The sequence below is a fragment of the Labeo rohita genome, unplaced genomic scaffold (assembly GCF_022985175.1).
Source record: "Labeo rohita strain BAU-BD-2019 unplaced genomic scaffold, IGBB_LRoh.1.0 scaffold_191, whole genome shotgun sequence".
In the NCBI taxonomy this organism is placed as follows: Eukaryota; Metazoa; Chordata; class Actinopteri; order Cypriniformes; family Cyprinidae; genus Labeo; species Labeo rohita.
This window is the reverse complement of record NW_026128121.1, coordinates 77,129-96,353: the sequence shown is the minus strand read 5'-3', so window position 1 is coordinate 96,353 and position 19,225 is coordinate 77,129. Positions and strand designations below refer to the sequence as shown.

At 36.7% G+C, this 19,225-nt stretch overlaps 1 protein-coding gene across 1 annotated transcript; it reads right to left on the bottom strand.

Annotated features, from left to right (window-relative positions):
- Positions 1-1,633: 1,633 nt before the first annotated feature.
- Positions 1,634-18,497, bottom strand: LOC127159104 (NXPE family member 3-like; the record flags this gene model as incomplete). Its single annotated transcript, XM_051102019.1, has 7 exons — positions 1,634-1,816; positions 1,900-2,237; positions 2,344-2,547; positions 2,735-2,811; positions 2,892-3,307; positions 3,394-3,798; positions 18,291-18,497. Coding segments are annotated over 7 exons (1,830 nt in total), but the record flags the coding sequence as incomplete, so codon positions are not given.
- Positions 18,498-19,225: the final 728 nt, after the last annotated feature.

Sequence of the window (19,225 nt, the reverse complement as noted above, 5' to 3'; positions counted from 1 at the left end):
CACAATTTAATAAAAACATTGTAAGTTAGGCCTATTAATTGTAATGATTTCATTTCAAACAACGAATAAATTGCAAAGAACACAGTATCAACAAAGCTTTTTGAAACTCCGAATCAGTAAACCACTGCGTCGAAAAATGATTTCAAAGCGCTCCAGTCAGATCGCGAATCGTTTGATTCAAAACGGGACTTCAGAGCGCCTATCACGAATCATTTGACTTAGATCGGAACTTAGGAGCGGGTTCGCGGGATGTTCTTATCACCACCGGGGATAAAAAAAGATTCAGCAGAGGCAGGGATGCATAGACCAGAGTGGGAGAAATAGAACGGGACAAGTTGTCCCTTTCTCAGCGTGAGAAATACAAGGTGTGGCGTGAGAGCGTGTGAACTGGTTGAAATGCGTGTGTCTCACGGTGAATGCGTGAGACTTGAGAGCCCTGCCAGTGGGAACCAAACCTTCGAGCTCCAAAAGGAAAATAAAGGTATGATTAATTAGCAGTAATTTTGTCTGATATCAAAATATCAGACAAAATATATATAAAATATTTTCTTTACTAATAGATGTCTGCCACTCCTGCTGATCTTGAGAAAATGGATACCCTGCCTGTGACTCCTAGCTTGATCCTTCTTGGTAAGTATATGTCTGCATTTTGTTTCACTAAAACAAAGCTACTACATTAGTTCAGTGTATTCCGAGGCTTCAGTCAAAGACCAATCATTTCGGTCAAAGACCCTTCTTCCTCAGCTGGGGTCGTTTAGAGCCCTTTAAAGTTGCATTTAAACTACATTTTGGAAGTTCAAAATTGGGGCACCAATCAAGTCCATTATATGGAGAAAAATCCTTAAACGCTTTCCTTAAAAAAACATAATTTCTTTACAACTGAATACAGAAAGACACGAACATCTTGGATGACAAGGGGGTGAGTAAATTATTTGTGAATTGTTGTTCTGAAAGTGGACTTCTTTAATTATGGGCTAGTTTTTAGTTAGAAAGTTCAATTTGACCAAATCAAATTATACAGAAGAATATGTTCTGAAGTTTTTCTCCTTTTATTTTTCAGATACTTTATTGGAATAAGTCCAGAAAAGAGGATCAAAGCTGCATGGAGAAAAGAGGTGTCTAAAATAACTGGAAAAACTGCAGAAGAGGACCCAAGATGATGAAGAAGAACATCAGTCCAGAAGTATCTCATCCTTAACTCAACCTTATGCTGTCTCAAACCAGTAGGACTTTCTCTTAGAGGACAAATTAAGATATTGTCATAGAGAAATGTTTGCCCATACAATGGAAGACAAATGGGAACCAAACCTTTGAGCTCCAAAAGGAACATAAAGGTACGATTAATTAAAGACACCAGTCATTTCATCTGATATCTTTTCTAAACCATTTGTTTAAAAAAAAAAAAAAAAAACATTAGCTGATGTTCACTGAAGCCTAATTTGCGAGTACATTTGTATTTTATGAATAATTAAAGACTTTATGCATGTTTCTATGTTTGTATGCATGCCTGTTTTAGGGAATATTGTAAAAGTTTATCTAGTGTTATATCAGAATAAAATAACAAAACATAACTGGACTTTGTTCTTTTTGTAATAGTCAAATAGAAAATGCAGGATACAATATGCACTGGGCAAATAAAAGAGAGTAAAATGTCAATCTCATTTTTAATGATGACAGGGCCTGGATGAATGTTTTCTTTGCTGTAGTGACAGGCCGTCATTTGCCACACATCCAGAATATAAACACCAACATCTTGAAAAGCCCAATGCAGAACTCTGTTCAACTGTAGGGAATACCAGTCACTGCCAAAAATATCCTGTTATGAACAGAAAAACAATATCAATCCTAAACTTATAAGAACAGAGTTTTCTTGAACATGGACATGGTGTATAGGCTTACCTTATAGCCAGTGTTGACAGTCTTGATAATAACGGTAGTGTCAGGCGCCCGCTGTAACAATGCTAAAACAGCTTTGCGGATCCTCAACACTCTATGGGTGTAGAAATCCAGAGGGTACGTGGTGAAATGAGGTCCCAGATTGAATATAAAGACAGTGTGGGGTCCTCCAGCCTGGTCATCGATCTCATTACTGATGTAGTGCAGATCAGCAACTGCTGATTTTCGAGTGCGCAGAGGAACACCGTGAGCCCTCCAGTGTAAGTCAATGTTGTTCTCCACATCCACTGCTATGAGCGGCCCTGACTGATATTGGACATGCAGGTTCATCTGCTTCAGGGCTAAAAAACAGTGAATGACACCAACATATATGATCACACAATTACTGTGTACACTGTACAGGCCTAGGTAATATATAATTAACCAATAAGCAGCTTTCTATCTCACTTGGTACTGTTTTCACAAAGAACTCAAACCACTGTCTCATAGTAGAGTCTCCCATCATGTAGATGTGTTTGTTTTTCAGGCACTCTGTTGTCGTTAGGGTTGTAAAATGGCGGGTGCTACAGACAAAAGACGTCCACACATCTTTCAGGTAAAAGCCAGCTGGAACTGGAGTGTGTAAACCAGGACGGCATTTCTCTGTTACATCTGCAGGACGAGTAAATGTAAACAGTAAATTATGTAACAAAGCTCTGGGTTTACTAAACTGTGACCATTTCATTTAATTTAGACTTAAGTTTTCTAAATGTCAGAAAATTGATTCCTTTTGTGCAACACATTTCCCTGCATCTGTGTACTCTACTATTCCTCTGGATGAAACCATTGACCAACATACCAGTAGTTTCATTTCCATTGGAATGAAAAATTTTGATGATGCTTTTATCTCCAATGATACCTTTGTTAGTTTGCGTCCTGCCAAAGAAAACATGTTTGTCTGTCATACTGCCTTCCATTAATACACTAAACAAATCAAGTATAAAGCTTCATCTCACATAAACATCTTTTCCTTATTAGTCAGACGGTTTCTATAACCGCCCATAGAGTGGTACACGAGGGCGCTGCATGGCAGCGTTTTGGGTCTCTGGCAGCGCCATGTTTCTCCAGTACGGGGATCGTTGTATTCACAGCAACAGTCTCCAGTTCCCATACGCTCTAGTCCATTCTTGTCCCACTTCACATTACATGTCACTGTTTCACTTAACCTGGTCTTATTTGGTCCTGGTCCCTCATAATATCCATTAAAGTACACTCTGTCAGAGTCAGTATCTCTGTGACGCTTCAGGACCTGCACAGCTTCACTGGAGTGAATTAGACGCACAGCCACCTGGGCCTCGCCGACCCACGGCAGAAGAAAACGCACTGAGTAAGAGCCGTTGAGCAGGTCCACCACTTCCCCAAACACACTGGCCTGAGACAGAGGAACATTCTCAGTACAACAGAGTTTAAATACAACAGCTAAGTAGCTCTAGTAAAATAATGTGAACAATCACTGACCTTAGTTTTAGACCAGAACAGCTTGGCTTGAAAAAAGTCACCTCCGTAACTCTTGGATTTATTCTCAAAGTTCTTCGCGTGCACCGTAACAAAAAGTTCCTCACCAATTTGGTAGCTCTCTTTCAGGTTCTCAATGATGAATGTGGTGTGGGCTGGACTAGTACTCATGGACACATTTGTGATTGATCTGTCAGGCCCATCCCAGTAAACAGCCTGCTGTAACCTGGAGTAGGCATCTGAACTGATTCCAAATTCAGAGAAAAATGAGCTTACAACTGACTCTTCTGAACGGAGTTGTGGAGGAGAAGTGGAGTTTGGAGAGTTAGAGAGTCTTGCAAAGTGCTGAGACAAAAAACTTGGTGAAGGATGTTTCTTCCTTTCATTACCTGTGTAAGACCATACAACCTACAAATACACAGTAAATGATTAATAAACAAAGATCTGTCTTTGTAGGAATCATGCTTGTAGATGAAAATCACGAACGACACTAAATAGCATAATATGTATAATGTAATATATCACAGGGCTGTTAAATGCTTCATTCTGATTTAAGGTGTGCATTTATTTTCACAACGTGTTGTCAGATCTATTGAAGTTTAATTTTTTTTTTTTTTTTTTTTTTTTTTTTTAACATTTTTTTTTTTTTTTTTTTTAATAAGTTCGTTCAGATTCACCCAATTTCGACATGTCTTGGAAATTTAATGTGTGATCAACCTATACTGTACATAGCCTGAAATTACAATCAGTGGTTGGAAATTTCCAATTCAGGACATATTTTATATTTTTAAACCACAGATGCAGAAAATCCCATTATTTTATATATGAAATGTGCATGACGTTTGAGATTACTATGAGGATAAAAGATGGAAGTCCACTACATTTAAAAGTAAAACTCCATCCCCTGAAATGCTGCTAGACTCAGTCCCCAACCAACCCATTTCCAACCTAATTACAATGAAATTAAATCACTTAACCCATGGTGTAAGATAAGATCCACTTCAGTGTATGTAATTCACGTTTATGCCAAAATTCTTAAGTAATACTCAAATGTCTTGGAAATGTTATATGTGTCTAGATTAATTAGCTAAAATGTTCAAAATTGTTATTTCTGGTTAAGGAAATTTCCAGTGCATTCATTCATCTTTTTAACCACCCAGATACAGAAAATGAACCACGGTTATGTATGAAATGTAAAACTTTGGCAATATTATGAGGATGGAAATCAGTCATTTCCAGTCCTGATTACAATAAAAATTAAAACACTTAACCCATGGTTAATTTGTAAGGAAATCGTTTATTTAAAATGTATTTTAATGTAAACGCACATATAAAAAGTGCGAGAAAGAGAGGAAAGACAGGATGAGAAAAACATTGTTAATGAAAGACCCACTGACTGCAAACAGGTTAAATTAATTTATTATTCAGAATGCACATTAATAGAAGCATTTCAGCAGGTGATATGAGATGTAGGCGTAAACATCCTCAGCTTTCAAATGCAAACTCCACGCAAACGTGCTCCCGCGTAAAATTTTGGAAAGGACCTTGTTTTATCACGCATCTCATCCGTTGTGTGTCAGGAAATGTGAAATCTGAGGCAGTGTGTCGTCGTTATGTCACCAGTTAAGCAGTTTAACACACTAAGCTACAAAAAAAGAGAGGAAAGACAGGATTCAAAATCATTAGTTTTCATTTATTTGCGATCAAATTTAAAGTGGGGTCACACTGCTTGTCAACTTTATATAGGAAGTGAGATAAAGGTAATTAGGATCTCAAAATACTTTATAATTACAGACAGGCATGTCTGATTAATCAAAGAACTAAAAAAAAAAAAATAAAGGATCTCCAGGAACAGGGTTTGATATCTTTAATTTGGCTATATTTTATTGCTAAAGGGCACAGGTATGGGCATATGACATTTACTATAGTAAAGGGGTTTATGTGAAGATTGTTTTAAGTTCACTTGAATTAGAAGTAATTTTTAAATGTGTAATAAATGTTAAATTGATATCTCTCAATTATACTGTAATGTTGAATGGCTATAGTCAATGGTTAAATATTAAAAGGGAAAAAAATCATAGCAACATCAGTCAGACTGTCAATCATTTTAAAAAAAAAAAAAAAGATGGCATTAAACAAATATTAAAAATATACTTTGTTGTTTCTACATTAATTTGAAGATTGAATGTGAAATGATTGTAGTATAAAAGTATTATTAAAAACTTTAATATCAGGTGGGAATAATCGTGATTATTAAAAAAAGTAAAAGTTTAGTATGCCTTTTCAAAAGCAGCTGGTAATTGTTTTTATTAGAGAGTGAATTATTTATTTAAATCGTCTTGACTCCACAACTACATGTATAAATAAATGTGGGAATGAATTAAAAAAAAATAGTTTGATGCTCTCCAGAGCGCAAACACAAGTACAAGCACAAGTAAAGGGAACCCTGGGTACTAAGACTTGTATGGCTTAATATAACATAAATTAGGTCTCATTGAAATATGTCGTAAAACGTATGAAAGATTTACATTATTTAAAAAATCCACACAATTTTATACATATTTTGGACTATGGGGGCACCATTATTTGACATGATGGCATTGGTTGCACTTGGTAAAATAATGCTTTTTTTTTTTGTTTTCTCCAAAATTTTTTTTTTTTTGTAATGCCTGTTTTTCTTTAGTGAAATAATAGTTAATCATTTTTTGGTATTGAGAAGTGGCCTGTTTTTCTTAATTTTCCTTTGCTTTCCTGGCAAAGATGGCAAAATAATGGTGCCCTCCATAGTCCAAAATATGTATAAAATGATGTGCATTTTTAAATAATGTAAATATTTCATGGGTTTTTTTTTTTACTACATATTTCAGTAAGACACATCATTTACATTATATTAAGCCATACAAGTCTTAATACCCAGGGTTGCCTTTAAGCAGTCATTAGATAGAGATTAGAGTGAATTCTGTGTGTCTCTCAACAGTGCTCGGAAACAGCAAAATTTTAAGTTTAACTGCTTCAAGAACAGTAATGTTATTACCTCACTAGCGAGAAATGTCAGGTAGCTTTCCAGCTGATTAACTATTTTATTGATGTGTTTTTTTTCAGAGTGTTTGTGTGTGTATTTGTATATATTGAGTGGGAGAAAGAAACCGTGCTTTACATAGATGATAAAATGTAATATTGTGGTTAAAACATGAAAATGGTTTGTAATTTGTGTCTTTTTATTTGTCATATTTGCTTAGTGTATTTGTGGGTTTTGGGTTCTTATTGAGGCCACACACAGACTGCAGCTAAATTCAGTTGTCATTTCACCTTTTATTGATTAAGCCTGTTCTGTACACACACAGTTCAGTAAATTACAAGAATGACAACTACATTCTACAAAATTTTCTGAAAAATGTAGTTAGTAACAACCACATTTACAGAAATGTATGAAACCTTGTTGTGTTCCAAGAAATCACTCAATAGTCACTCATTAAAATGACTCATTAGTGTTACCAAATCTTAGTTTGCTAAGTTTGTTCTTAGTAAGAACACAGCTGTAATACATTTAAATCCAAAGGTGTTGCACCTTCCTACTTTGTAAACACCATAAAATTGATTGCTTTATGGGCAGAGTCCAAACAACATGCCAAGATGCTTAATAAGCATTTCTTGAAATAGGTGGATGTGGCAACACTTCGAGAGTGCGCTCTGAAAGGCAACCTTTCAAATATAAAACACGACAGCTCTGTCGTCGGTGGTTTAGTTGAACAAGTCTTTGGTCCTTGTATAATTACATTAAATAAAAAAAAGCAAATACCATTGTGCATGAATCTGTCGGTCACTCCTAATTTTACAGTGTGTTTAGGCATGGAGTTAAAAACATAGGCAGGTGCAGGTCATGGTATTTTGGTATGTGGCTTTTTTTTAAAGCCAGACCTGAAAACACAAATAATTCAATACATTCCTTGTTCCCTGTGATTTATTGCACCCTGCATACAGAAAAAAAGACAAAACTTTGATATGTTTAAATACATCATTAACAACTAGTTGTTCAATTTGGTTACACAGACTGCATAAAACACTGTATTTGTAAATTACTGAACTGCGTACAGAACAGGATTTAGCACTAAGAAGTAAAATTAACAACTGAAATTAGCTGCCATTTAAAATATGCAGTTGTGAAAAATATATCTTTTGATGAACTTACAAGAAAACAAATGATTACCAGTAGACACAGCCCAGTAAAAAACCTCCGTAAACATGATCTTTCCCTGTGAACTGAAAATACAATATGTTGTCACTTCATTAAATCTACTATGGTTATAAACAATTTAGTTTATGTTGAGAACTTTTTTTAGTAAATATCAGTGCTGAGGAAAAATGTTGCCCAAAGCAGCAACAAATTAATTTCTAATTATATATATATATTTTTTTTTTTGTTTCTTTTTTTTTTTTGGTGAGACCAAAGTAAAAAGTTAAAGCAGCTTATGTGCTATAAGCCAGTTATGTGCCATCTGTGATTGTCCTATTAATATTTAGAAGCATTCAGAAATAACTTACAGTGTTGGTCCCGAGTTTCAAGTCCCATTTTTATTTTTTGAAGGCATATATTATAAGTAATAGTCCAGTGGTGTTTTCATATGTTTCTAATGACACGTCTGTGTGTTTCCGTGTTTATCAGTTTGTCCCACCTACCTACGTGTTAAGAATTGTTCCTATGTGAAGCAGGTGAATATGAATTAGTTTACATGACGTCTCTGATTTGCTGAAGGAAGGGAATGGATTATGCTACGGATGGAGAAACAAGTGTTCATAAAACACTGGCTTTCCCCTGACTGTAAAGCCAGCAACAGCACCACCTGCTTGTGTAAAGTTGAACGTAGCTGTAGAAAATAGGCTACAACATCCTATATTTACACAACTGAAAATGCTCCTAAATGGAGAATTCTTTTCTTTTTCTAGCAGATGTCATTTCTTACATAAGCAAGGGCATCGGTGGGGACATAACAGCAATAACACAATGTACAATTACACAATGTAAACCAACAACATTAAAACAGACATACATTCATAACAATCATGAACTCTCTGCCTGCCATGTCACGGCCAAGGAGGCCAGTCATGAACTCTCTGCTCATCATGTCACGGCCAAGGAGGCCAATCATGAACTCTCTGCCTGCCATGTCATGGCCAAGAAGGCTAATCATGAACCCTATGCTCTGCTATGGATGTCACTAGTTCCACTGTGGATATCTTTGCTCCTGTCTGCTCTGCTTGCTCTGGCTGTCCCGCTATGGCTCCCTGTTATGCCTGCTCTGCCTACCTCGCCATGGCTCCCTGCTCTGTCTGCTCTGCCTGCCCCGCCATGGCTTCCTGCTCTGCCTGCCCCGCCATGGCTGCCTGCTCTGCCTGCCCCGCCATGGCTGCCTGCTCTGCCTGCCCCGCTATGGCTGCCTGCTCTCCCTGCTCCACCATGGCTCCAGGCTCCTCCGAATCAAACATGGTGGACTTCTGCTCCAGTGTTACACTGTCTGCCATTTCTCCACGGCCCAGGTCCTCCAAGGTTCCACTGTCTGCTACCGCTCCACGGCCCAGGCCCTCCAGTGTTACACTGTCTGCCATTGCTCCACGGCCCAGGTCCTCCACGATTCCACTGTCTGCTACTGCTCCATGGCCTAGGCCCTCCAGTGTTCCACTGTCTGCCATTGCTCCACGGCCCAGGTCCTCCAAGGTTTCACTGTCTACCACTTTCCCACGGCCCAGGTCCTCCAGGGTTCCGCTGTCTGCCACAGCTCCACGGTCCAGGTCCTCCAAGGTTCCATTGTCTACCGCAGCTCCACGGCCCTGCTCCTCCAAGGTTCCACGATCTGCCACTGTTCCAGGGCCCAGGTCCTCCAGTGCTTCACTGTCTGTCTCCGCTCCACGATCCAGGCCCACCTCCTCTGCACGGACCTGGCCCTCTGTCCCACCCCCTGTTTTGCCTCTGTTCCCCCACCCTCCTGGAATGTTGTAGTTTTGAGCACCAGGAGTCACTCCTAGAGGGGGGGATTCTGTAATGCCATGCCAGCAGAGGGAGCCCTCACCCATTGACTGACTGTTACCGCTCCCATTGCTGCTTCTCTGGTTACTTCCTGTTTGGTGGCCATTTAAGGAGGCCTATACCAAACAGGCTTTGCGAAGTATTGTTTTGCCTGTGCGGACTCTACCAAGCGTTTATCCTGTCTCATTGCCTTGTTTTTGTTATTTCCACGGTTTTGTTTCTTTGTCATAGTTTTACCTTGTTTTTTGCCATAGTTTTGTCTTGTTTCATTGCCATAGTTTTTGTCTGGTTTCATAGCCTTGTTCATTTGTCACTTTGGACTGCTCACCGGTATTCTGACCTATTGCCTGTTTTACTGGATTACGCTTGCCTTCGTATTACTGTTTGTTTGGAGATCGACCTTGCCTGTCTTGACTACGTTGTGTTCAATAAAGCTCGCATCTGGATCTATCACGCTTCTCAAGAGTCTCGTTACAATGTGTTTGTCTTTCAGGCACTCTGTTGTCGCTTGGGCTGTAAAATGGCAGGAGCTGCGGACAGAAGACGTCCACACATCAATCAAGTAAAAGCCGGCTGGAACCGGAGTGTGTAAACCAGGATGACATTTCTCTTGACATTTTTCCTGTTACATCTACAGGATAAGTAAATGCTGAAAGTAAGTTCTGTTAAAAAAAAAAAAAAAGGGTATTTTGAGTTTGGCAAAATTGACCTAAACTGGTAATTTTGACTTGCATTGTGCTAGTGTTAGAATCTTAACCATGCATTTTTTTATGCTTTTGGACATAAAATTACATTGAAATGGTACAGAATTAATAATTAAAATATTATAATATGGGACCCACAACAATAAAAAAAAAAACAAAAAAAAACTGCTTTTTTGACTAGTGAACTTCAAGACCATAAAACCTACAAAATACACAGTGAATGATTATTAATCAAAAGTTGTGTCTTTGCAGGAGTCATGCTTAAATCGTCTGAGGTATAATGCCATATATTACTAAACTAAAAACCATGATCATAATAAATTCAGTGAGAACACTAAATAGCAGCAGGTATATATTGGTCGAAGATTTTCCCTGCATTGATTTATTAGAAAATATTAACTCCATGTTTGAGCTTCATGGCTGCATACTTCAGGTGTGTATTCATAAAAATAAACCAGATGTAATTCCTTACTTATCTCACAGGGCTGTTGAATGCTTAATTGTGATTGTTTTTTGAAAATTTCAAGGTGTGCAACTGTTTTCCAGTAAACGCACAGCTGTGAAGTATTTCCAGGATTCACCAAAATATTTCAGTTATTTCAGTTAAGGTCTTTCAACAGCAAATGAAACAAAAAATGTACCTAAGACGCTAAGTAAACAAATACAAACTATTTATCAACTACAGTAGTCAGCATTTGAAGTGGATCAAAACTTTTCATTAAAGTTGCCCTAAAACTAAAACAATACTCATTCTTGTCTTAGGACAACTTTGATTAGCTTCCACTTCAAATGTTGACTACTGTATTAAAACTTTAAAAACTGAATCTTGAGAAAAGAATCACAATACTTTGAGTTATTGAAAAATAATACACATCTGCCAAAGGCATTAGTTTTTAATATTTCAGTGGCCCATTGTCAGTTATTGCTTACGTAGTCAACTTTCTGATTCATCACAATTCTTTCTTAAAATTGTGAATTATGAGTTTAAATTTCAACCAAAGATTGATGTCATTTGTGCATGCTACGAACAGACACATTCTTCATGCTGCCAACTACGCACACAAAAATATCAAACATGTAGGCTATCTTTTGACAATGTCTGCAAGGAGAATGAATGTAACCTAATGTAAATGAATGTTACTTAATGCTTTTTGGTTTATGTCATGGAAAAGATTAATGTCAAAAATAATTTCCCCAATTTTACATTAGCAGTATGGTGCCAAGTATTTTGTATATGCTATTTAGTTTGATTTATTAATTGCATTTATTGATTGTTAATTTCTGCATTATTGATTGTTAATTTCAAGAAACATTTATTATTAGTAGTATTATTTTATTATTATTATTAAATTATAGAAATTAATACTTTTATTTAGCAACAATGCTTTACATTGATGAAAAGGGTTGATAAAGACATTTATAATTTTACAAAAGATTTCTTTTTCAGATAAATGCTGTCCTTCTGTTTTAAAACTGTTTTAAAAAAGCCCAGCACAGCTCCTTAGCCCAGCACAGATACTTCTGACGTTGTTTTTGGTTCAGGAGTGGCTTGACGCATGGAATTCTACAGCTGTAGCCCATGTCATGCAGACGTCTGTATGTGGTGGTTCTTGATGCACTGACACCAGCCTCAGTCCACTCCTTATGAAGCTCCCCCAGATTTCTGAACCGCCCTTGCTTGACAATCCTCTCAAGGCTACGGTCATCCCTGTCACTTGTGCACCTTTTCCGGCCACATTTTTCCCTTCCTCTTAACACTCTGTTAATATACTTCGATACTGCGCTCTGTGAGCATCCAGCTTCTTTTGCAATTGCCTTTTGAGACTTTTCCTCCTTATGGAGGGTGTCAATGATGGTCTTCTGCATAACTGTCAAGTCAGCAGTCTTCCCTATGATTCTGAAGCCTACTAAGCCAGACTGAGACAATTTAAAGGCTGAGGAAACCTTTGCAGGTGTTTTGCGTTAATTAGCTGACTAGATTGGGACACAGGGAGCCTACAGCGTTGAACTTTGTCATGATATTCTAATTTTGTGAAATACTGGATTTGGGTTTTTTTTTTATCTTTAATCCATAATCATTAAAATTGAAACAAATAAAGGCCTGAAATATTTCACTTGGTGTGTAGTGTAAGGCCTCAGAGAAGAGAACAACTCAGAGTCTTCTGTGAGCCATTTGGGACGACCATAAAAAAAGATTGGGAGTTTACATGACGCCAGTGTGTCTTGACCAGTTCCTGCCCGACACTGACTTCTCACCCCAGGGGTGAACCAGCGATAAACTAATCATATAAGGAGGACAGAGGACTCTTGTTCTCTGCTGGGACCACGTGAAGCCACAACATGCTTTATCGTCACCTTCTTTACTAGCTGCAGTCAAACCCATGCAAGGAAAACAAAGTAAAAGACTAATTTACAATGCTCCCCCTTTTCTGAGACTAGCCACAGATGGTCAGTGTAACTGGTGACCAGCTATACATAAATTGGTAATCGAGTAAACACGGAAAGACAGATTTACATTGACACGTCCAGCCTGCAGGGCTCACAAGATCCATCCAGCGTGACTCTCATGACCCTTTGGACCTCCAGTGTCCCCCTCCTCTCACATTCCTCACGCACATTCTCCCTCTGCCCCGTTGACGAACGCATACGAGTGCGCATCACGAATTACATTTACATTACAAGTTTGGAAGGACAATTATTTGAGTATTGCTGTTAGAGCAACAATATGCATACCCAATGTTGTTGTGTTAAATGAGAGCTCATTTTATTTCCAAGATGTTGACGTAAATAAAAAGTTGATATTATGTATGATGCTTGCATTACAACACTTACTGAAGAGATTAACAAACTCTTGCCTCCACGTGACAGAAAGACAATAGGTGTGTTCGAGCTCATGCTGCGCTGCGCAGACCGATCGGCGAGATTAGCCGAAAGCAGTCGGGGAGGAGCTGAAAACGGAGCCGTCAAGTCGGACACGTTGGGGATCTCGTTGTTTCCTCAAACATGGCAGATCACGTGGCGTTTGCCTACTTTATTGCAGATGAACTGGAAGCTATAGAAATACCTTTTTTGTTAGAAGAAATGCAGCAGAATGAACAACGACGGTAAGTTTCTAAACAATATAATGCATGTGTAAATCATTTCATTTTAAAGTAACTGAACAAATACTGTTTTACAAATCAAGCTTATACTTAATCAAATTATGTTTTGTTTAGTGGTGTTATGTTAGGCTTCTGTAAACAATAAATAATTAGCTGTAATTGCTGTTGGAGAGTAAGTTACTTGTTTTGTGTTTATAGTACAAATACAAATAAGTTTTTATATTGCATGTTCAACAGTCGTGTAAACCTTAATTGTTGGAATCTATCCCAGTTCTACAAAAAACACTGAATGACAATACTTTTGAATTACAATACATGTGTATATAATAAGTACAATAATAAACTTATGCACAAATCCAATATAAAGAATTTAAGGGAAAAAAAATGTACTGCAGTCAAAAGATCGTAAACTATTTACGAAATGGCATGCAAATTGATTTGTTATGCAATTATATGGATTGAAGCACGAAACACTCGTGATCATCGTCATGTGGTGAATGTGGCCAATCATGAGAAGCTGTGACGTCATCACAGCCTGGTGCAGTCGCTCCTGAAATGCTGCGCTGATAATATGTGTGGATTTTCTTCTTATTGGAAAATTAACAATTCAGTTCTTCTTTATGATGAGGTGAAAGATGAAATTATTAAGATAATTCAAAATAACTGGAAGAAAGCTAGAGAGGAGAGCAGATATAGCAGTTATTGGGAATTTACCAAGTATGAAATTGGCAAATATATCAGAAAATTTAGTAGTGATTTGGCAAAAAAGAAAAAACTAGATGAAAACAGTGGTATATATAGAATCACAAATCTGTTGTCTAAAAATTTAGATAATTTACTTGCCTGTGAAAAAGCAGAGCTTGCAGATTTACAGCATAAATTAGATAATTTATATAAACAAAAAGCTGAAGGGGCATTTATTAGATCGCGTAGGAGGTGGATTGAGGAGGGCGAACAAAATTCTGCATATTTTTTCAGATTGGAAAGAGAACAAGCTAAAAATAACCAAATTAAAAAACTTATGGTTGATGGCAGTATTACTGAGGACTCTAGATGTATTGCAAAGTTCTGTGCCCAATTTTACTGCGATTTATATGCTTCCAAATTATCCCCAAAACATATGAATAATTTTTTTCAGACGTTACCTAACATAAAACAGTTGAGTGTTTCAGATCAGCTTTTTTTGTGATGCATCGATCACTTTAAAAGAGATTGAGGAAGCTATTAACGCTTTAAAATCCAACAAATCTCCTGGGACAGATGGACTTAGCTCAGAATTTTATAAGCTGTTTAGTCACTTTATAGCTCCTTTTTTATTAAAAGTCTATGAAGAAAGTATAGAGAAGATGGTTCTTCCAGCAACGTTATGCCAAGGTCTGATAACTCTTATTCCGAAACCAAAAAAAGATCCTCTCTTCTTAGATAATTGGCGTCCAATCACACTATTGAACAATGATTATAAAATATTAGCTTCAGTTTTGGCAAAAAGATTAAAGCATGTGTTGAATTCCATCATTGACGAAACACAGTCAGGGTTCATGCAGAAAAGGCATATTTCTAATAACATACGGCTAGTATTAGATATGATGGATTATTCAGATTTTATTAATAGTGATGGCTTCATTCTTTTTCTAGATTATTACAAAGCTTTTGATACATTGGAACACGCTTTTTTATTTCAGGCTCTTGAAAAAATTGGCTTTGGCGATTTGTTTTGTAGAATGGTTAAAATGTTATACATAAATGGAAACAGTTCAATTAAACTAAGTAATGGTACATCACCTAGATTCTTTTTAAATCGAGGAGTCAGACAAGGATGTCCGGTTTCCCCATATTTATTCTTAATTGCAACACAGTTCCTTAGTATGCATATTAATAGTAGCCACTTAAAGGGTATTACAATTGGAAACACCAAAATTTTAATAAGTCAATTAGCAGACGACACAGCTTTATTTTTGTATGACTCTTCACAAGTCCCTGTAGCATTGAGTATTCTCCAACCCTTTTCTGAGGCTTCAGGGTTAAATTTGAATATTAATAAATGTGAATTGCTTTCACTTAAAAATTGCTCTGTTGCCTCAATTGAGGGTATTGCTGTCAAAAATAGTCTAACATATCTTGGGATACAAATAACTAAAGAAGAATATAGGTGCTCTGCCAACTTTAAACCTATTATCACAAAAACACAAAGAAGATGCAATTGCTGGCTCCAAAGAGATTTGTCTTTAAAAGGCAGAACATTGCTTACTAAGGCAGAAGGTTTATCTCGTTTGGCATACGCAGCTCAATCTCTCTTTGTGGATAAACCCACATGTAAACTAATTAATGAGGTCTTAATAAAATTTTTGTGGAAAAACAAAACTCATTATATAAAAAAATCTGTCATACTGAATTCCTATAAAAACGGTGGTTTGAATTTCATTGATTTTGATTCCCTTAACAATACATTTAAAATTAATTGGCTGAAACAATACCTATCTAAACCAACTTCTATTTGGAATGCTTTTCCTCACCTTATTTTTTTCACAGCTTGGTGGTCTTCATTTTCTCTTAATGTGTAATTATGATGTATCCAAACTCCCAATCAAACTTTCCAACTTTCATCGACAGGCTCTCCTAGCATGGACTTTAATTTATAAACACAACTTTTCGCCACAGAGGTGTTTTATTTGGAACAATAAGAATATTTTATTTAAGAATAAATCTCTATATTATGATAACTGGTTTAGTAATGGTTTGGTTCTCGTACAACAGTTGTTTAACAATCAAGGCCTTTTGCTCAGGTATTCAGAATTTCTTTCCAGATACCAAATACCTGTAACTCCAAAAGAATTCGCTGTAGTTATGGGAGCTATTCCTTCTGGTTTGTGTATGCTTCTTAAAAACTATTCTTCAACAGTTAATGCATCTCTTATCAATCCCTGTGACACTCCTGTTGGCCAAATTTGTTTTTCCACATCAAGAAACAAAAATTTTAAAATAAGATCATTATTTCTTGAGAATCTAATTTCTACTTCACATGTTACCTTTTTTTGGAACAATTTATTTGGAAATCTTAATTGGAAAAAAATCTGGTCACTACAGCAAAAATTCTTTCTTACAAATAAAGTGAAAGAAGTGTCTTTTAAACTGATTCATAGGTTTTATCCTGTCAAGAAATTTATCCAAAGGTTTAGAGCTGATGTAGAGCTAACATGTTCCTTTTGTTTGAACGCCGATGAAACTGTGGAACATTTGTTTTGGTCATGTCACTACACTCAGGAGTTTTGGTATGATATTCGTGCTTTTGTTAAATTAAAGATTTTGCCAGAGTTTTCTTTACAAATGAGAAATATTATATTTGGGTACTTTGACTCAGACCCCACTAAAGAAAATATTTGTTTTATTATAAATTTAATTCTTAGAGAGAAACAAAATTTTAGAGATTTATATCATTATATTGTTCATAATGGCAGTAATAACATTATAATTTAATTACTTGATTATGTAAACAAACAACATTACAATTCACCTTTCTGTACATCACAAATAAAATATCTGTACAGAATATCTATACATTTTTATATTGACTTTAATTTGTCAATTTTGCAATGTCATCATTAGTTAGTACTTTACATTGGACTACACACAGCCTACATAATGTATAGCACAATGTTGTTCATTCACTACCCCCACTTATAATTCCTGCCAGTACTGAGACTTGAACCAGTGACCTTTGGATCACAAGTCCGACTCACTAACCATTAATGGGAAGGGATTTTGTGTGTGTGGTCGGGGAATTACACATAATCCCCACAGAGAGACCAGTATGCTCAATAAAGACCAGGATTCATATTGACGTTCTGATAAGTTAGCAGTACAGATAATTCTAGCAACATCCAACATGGTGTTCTTTTCTTTATGCAAATGTGGTTACCTAAAGACAGTTTCTTGGAGACACTAAGTTCCATTCTTAAGCAACTATCGTAAGGGTGGCAGGTGAACCACACCGGCCCTAATCGCAACACAAAGCTATACAGTACAGTTCAAAAAGATGTACGCAAATGAAGAAACACATTCAGAAAAACACAGAGATGTTTGTGTAAAGGATGTACTGTAAGTATTGTGTTCACAACTGTCCTGCCTATGTGTATTTTATTATGCCCTTTCAATTCGTCTTACTTGGAGTGAAATTATACTGATGTGTAACAAGAAATAAAGTGTTATGTGTTTCTATACACCAGCTCCCATTTTTGGTGATAGTCCGACAAGATCCATTCAAAATATAGCAAACCTTTCTTTACTTTTGCAGTTAGAGAGAGGCTCTGCCATTTAACTGAGCCCTGGAATTTGCTATTAACTACAACTATAATGGCCTATAAAGTCTGAAGTTTGTTTGTACTTCTTTGTACTTATGGCACTTTAAACTTTACATAGGTGACAGGTGATGATCAGCTGCTTTGTTGCACTTTCTGCTGCAGTCTATTCTAATTTACAGTTTATACTAATTAAACACACCTGAACCTTTTAATCATCCTCAGGATTTTTTCACTTCCAGGCAAGTGTGTTGGGGCAGGTTACAGCTAAGCTATGCAGGACATTGCATGGGCCTCAGCTACAAATGACCAGCGACTTGACCAGCCTTGACCAGCAACATGACCAGCATAAACCAGCAAACCAGCAACAAAACAACCGGCATCGCAGCATCAAAACATAGCTACGAGCATATACTGTTTTTTTCACTAGGGCAATAGGCAATATGCGTTCACGCAATAACTTTTTATTTGAATGTTTCACTATGTGTTGACACAGATGACTCTATTTAAATGTTTTATGGATACAACATGACACTGAGTTGTTAGAAAAGAGAAGTGTAGCAACATTGTTTGACGGCGTCAGGAACCGATGAATTGGCTTTTTGAACTGATTCAGTGAGCCGAACTGTCTGAAAAGAACCGGTTCGCGGAAACGAATCTGACTTGATTCACTATTGTTCACTTACTTTGTTTGCACTTAAAGACTCAATCCAATATCAACCCTAAACTTATAAGAAATGAGTGGTCTTCTTGAACACATGATGTTGTATAAGCTTACCTTACAGCCAGTGTTGACAGTCTTGATGATAACGGTAGTGTCAGGCGCCCGCTGTAACAATGCTAGAACAGCTTTGCGGATCCTCAGCACTCGATGGGTGTAGAAATCCAGAGGGTATGTGGTGAAATGAGGTCCCAGATTGAATTTAAAGACAGTGTTGGGTCCTCCAGCCTGGTCATCGATCTCGTTACTGATGTTGATCCAGCATTACTGATTGTATCTGCCCTTTGAAGAGTTAGGAGACTTAGAAAAAAATACTGCCAGATTAAAAAAGACAAAAAAGATGTGAGAAATATCTTTAAATGAGCTTACCAGAAAACACATGATAATCAGTAGACACAGCCCATAAAAAATCTCCGTAAAAATGGTCGTTCCTTGTAAACTGAAAAAAAGTGTTATCACTGCATGACATCTGTTTATGCAGTAAATCTATAAAAAATGTAACAAATTACTCAAGACTTTTTGTATTAGCTACAGTAACGATCAATGCTGAATGAGTAAAAATGTTGCCCAAAGGAATAACAAAATGATTTCTTCCTTTTTTGTTAAGGCCAAATTTATTAAATTACAGACCTGTATATAATATTAAGTCCATGATCAAAAGACTTAGGCTATCCAGAAATAACTTACAGCTTTCCCGAGAGTCAAGCTCCGTTTTATTTTTTGAAATCATACTTTTAAAGATACCTAATTGTAAAAGTAATATTCCAATGGTCTTTTTAATTAATGGTAAATGTTTCTAATGTGAATGTCTGTCTGTGTTATCTGGTTCGCCACTTACATTCCTGTGTTAAGATTTTACTATTAATATGTGAAGCCTTGGCTCATGAATAAATAAGTTGCACTTTTCTGATTTGCTGAAAGAACTGGTTCACTCTACTAGGATAAGAAGAATAATGCTCATGAAGCTCTGACTTAATTGCACTGAAGCCTGT